Source organism: Octopus bimaculoides, chromosome 14 (assembly GCF_001194135.2).
Source record: "Octopus bimaculoides isolate UCB-OBI-ISO-001 chromosome 14, ASM119413v2, whole genome shotgun sequence".
Classification (NCBI taxonomy): domain Eukaryota; kingdom Metazoa; phylum Mollusca; class Cephalopoda; order Octopoda; family Octopodidae; genus Octopus; species Octopus bimaculoides.
Window position 1 is genome coordinate 640209 of NC_068994.1, and position 2556 is coordinate 642764.

Consider the following 2556-nt stretch of genomic DNA (forward strand, 5'->3'; position numbering starts at 1 on the left):
TGGGGGTGCTAAAGCCAGCAGTCATAGAATCCCTGTGGGGTACAACAAGGACCTCAGGTATTAATAACTTTGGAAAACTTAATTGTTAGAACAATGCCAGAGAAATTCTATAATTAATGGAGTGTCTGTAGTGAGGCCTAGCACAAATTGACATTGGCATTACTAGATTGGTCCTTACTTCATCAAACCCAGAGGAATGACAGTTAGAATGTAAAAGGATGATTGTCAACACAGATCTACTCTCTGTGCTACCCAACCACCCTTAATAAACAATATAGAAAATTATGTCATATTGATTCTACTGGAGTATACATCTGTGGAGTACTCAGCCACTTGCCTGTTAATTGAGTGAGGTGATAATTCTGTTGAAGACAAAAGAGTCCACCACTGGCACTGTGCCACGTTTGTAGGTGGAGGTTGTAGAATTGTGCCACATTATATTACTGCTATTTACTTCTACATTGAACCCCGAGTGGGGAAAGAATAAACATCAGCTGTGGCAGGATTTGATCTAAGTTAATAAAACAATCCAGGGTTAATGGCTTTTGACTTTGAAATGAAGTGTGGGGGGGGGGGGCAGGGGGGAGTAAAGTCAGTTGGAGTGACCTCAGTATATGTCTGGTATTTTAGTGATGCTGTATGGACGGAATGCTAAGTCAACCTTGGTGAGATTTGAACACAGGTGTAAGTAATTACATCCACAGTTTTTCTGTCTGTCTGTCTTTCCATATTGCTATGTTCTCATCACTAACTCTAAATTTCTCTCTTCCTGCCAGATTCTACCCACTCTATCAGATTAAACAACTACCATTTGCAGGATAAAGAAAAATACAAGTGTTGCTTGACCTCTTGACCTCACAATATTCACCACCTGACCACTGGCTATTCCAGCTGAACAATGGCTATTACCTTGGACAACCAACCGTCTTGCATTTTTCTGTTAACCGTTCCTATACTTTGAGGGGTAGACTCACCCACAGTAACACCACCTCCAGGCCGTTGGGTGCCTTGGACAGAGTCCACTCTGTCGTAAATATTCGGGCCAGTTGCCAATAACTCCTTGCCCCAGTCTCTGGGACCATCAAAACAGTCGTGGCCCCTACACTTCTTTCTCTTCTCACGTTCAAGCAAAAAAAAAAACAAAAAAAATACAACTCCTTTATTTCTTTCTGACATTTTGTAAAGAGAATTTTACCAATCAATATTTTGACTGTGATTACGTGATATATTGATTAACTTTGGTCAAACAGGGCAGGGGAGGGGTTGGTTACAAGATGTAACAGTTGTGATTGTAAGACAACTGTTGAAATAATTCTCTTATTGGTTTCAGTCATCCAGTTGTGGCCATACTAGGGCACTGATATACCCAAAACATTGAGCTAATAATTTACATCATCCTGTCAGTTGAACCAAGGACGTTGGTCAGGTATTTGACCAGTGGTCACTATCAGTTTGGTCTGGGGTTTAATGCATTGTGGGAAGGTGAATTGATCGTTTTTGTGATACAATGGGCAACACCAGAGTCACTAATGACTGCAGCACATATGATAAATTATCGTGTGTGTCTGTGGAAGAGGCTAATGACTTGCAGGTTACTGATAAATTATGATGTATGTGCATATACACATTTAGATATGTATATCTGTGTGTATATTTATGTGTATGTATGTGTGACTATAAAAATTTGTCCAAGTGTTGTTTGATAAACATTTTATGAAACAATTGCAAACAGATCCACTCAAATATCAATTAAGCAATAATTGACAAAACTTTAATTAACTCACAAACTGATCATAATTAAGTTTATTACTAAATAGACTAATTACAATCTGAGTAACTTCTTTAAAGACACATGTAATCTGAAATGTTTAAATTAATATTTTGTGGATGGAATTTGATGGAAGAAAAGGTGTGTGTGACAGTATGGTGGTATTGAGGTGATGTCTGAAGTTATTTTCCTTCATTTCAAATGCTAAATCAAATTCATTAAAGATTAATAAAATATGGATTTGACTGAAATAATGTCGTGGAGTGAATATCATTGACTAATAAAAAACCCTTAAAGGCATTGCCCCAGTGTAGCCACAGTCCATTGATTGAAACCAGTAAAAATATAAATCTCTATAATTTCTGATTAATAAAAACTTTGAATACTTGAAATCTGATGATGTCAGAGTCTCTTCTTCTTTTTTCATCTCACAACCTAGCTAAAACCAAAATCCTAATAAGTAGGAAGGTAGATAAAACACAAACCCCTTCAGGTAGATGGCCCTGCTCAGTATGTAGAAAAGGAGTAGGTAGTAACTCTATAAGATGTACCCGGTGCAAGCTATGGACACATAAGAGGTGCAGCAACATCAAAGGCAGGTTAACTAGCAAGTTAGTTTTTGTTTGTGGCAGATGTTCAGGTGCAATAAAGACTGCAAACAAACAGGAAACAACTTCTATCTCATTCCAGGGTGAAAAACTAGAGGTAGTCGATAGCTTCCGCTATCTGGGCGACCAAGTTAGTAGTGGGGGTGGGTGCGCTGAAAGTGTAGCTGCTAGAATAAGAAT

General features: G+C 38.2%; 1 protein-coding gene across 2 annotated transcripts in view; it reads left to right on the forward strand.

The window, feature by feature from the left end:
- Nucleotides 1–2160, forward strand: part of LOC106870473 (ras-related protein Rab-24) — a 16816-nt gene extending 14656 nt beyond the window's left edge. For both annotated transcript variants that reach the window (XM_014916576.2, XM_014916577.2), the window contains one exon: nt 777–2160. In XM_014916576.2, coding sequence (XP_014772062.1) covers nt 777–853 — 77 coding nt within the window. In that variant the 3' untranslated portion in view covers nt 854–2160. The remainder of the gene's footprint in view (nt 1–776) is intronic.
- The last annotated feature ends 396 nt before the right edge of the window (nt 2161–2556 follow it).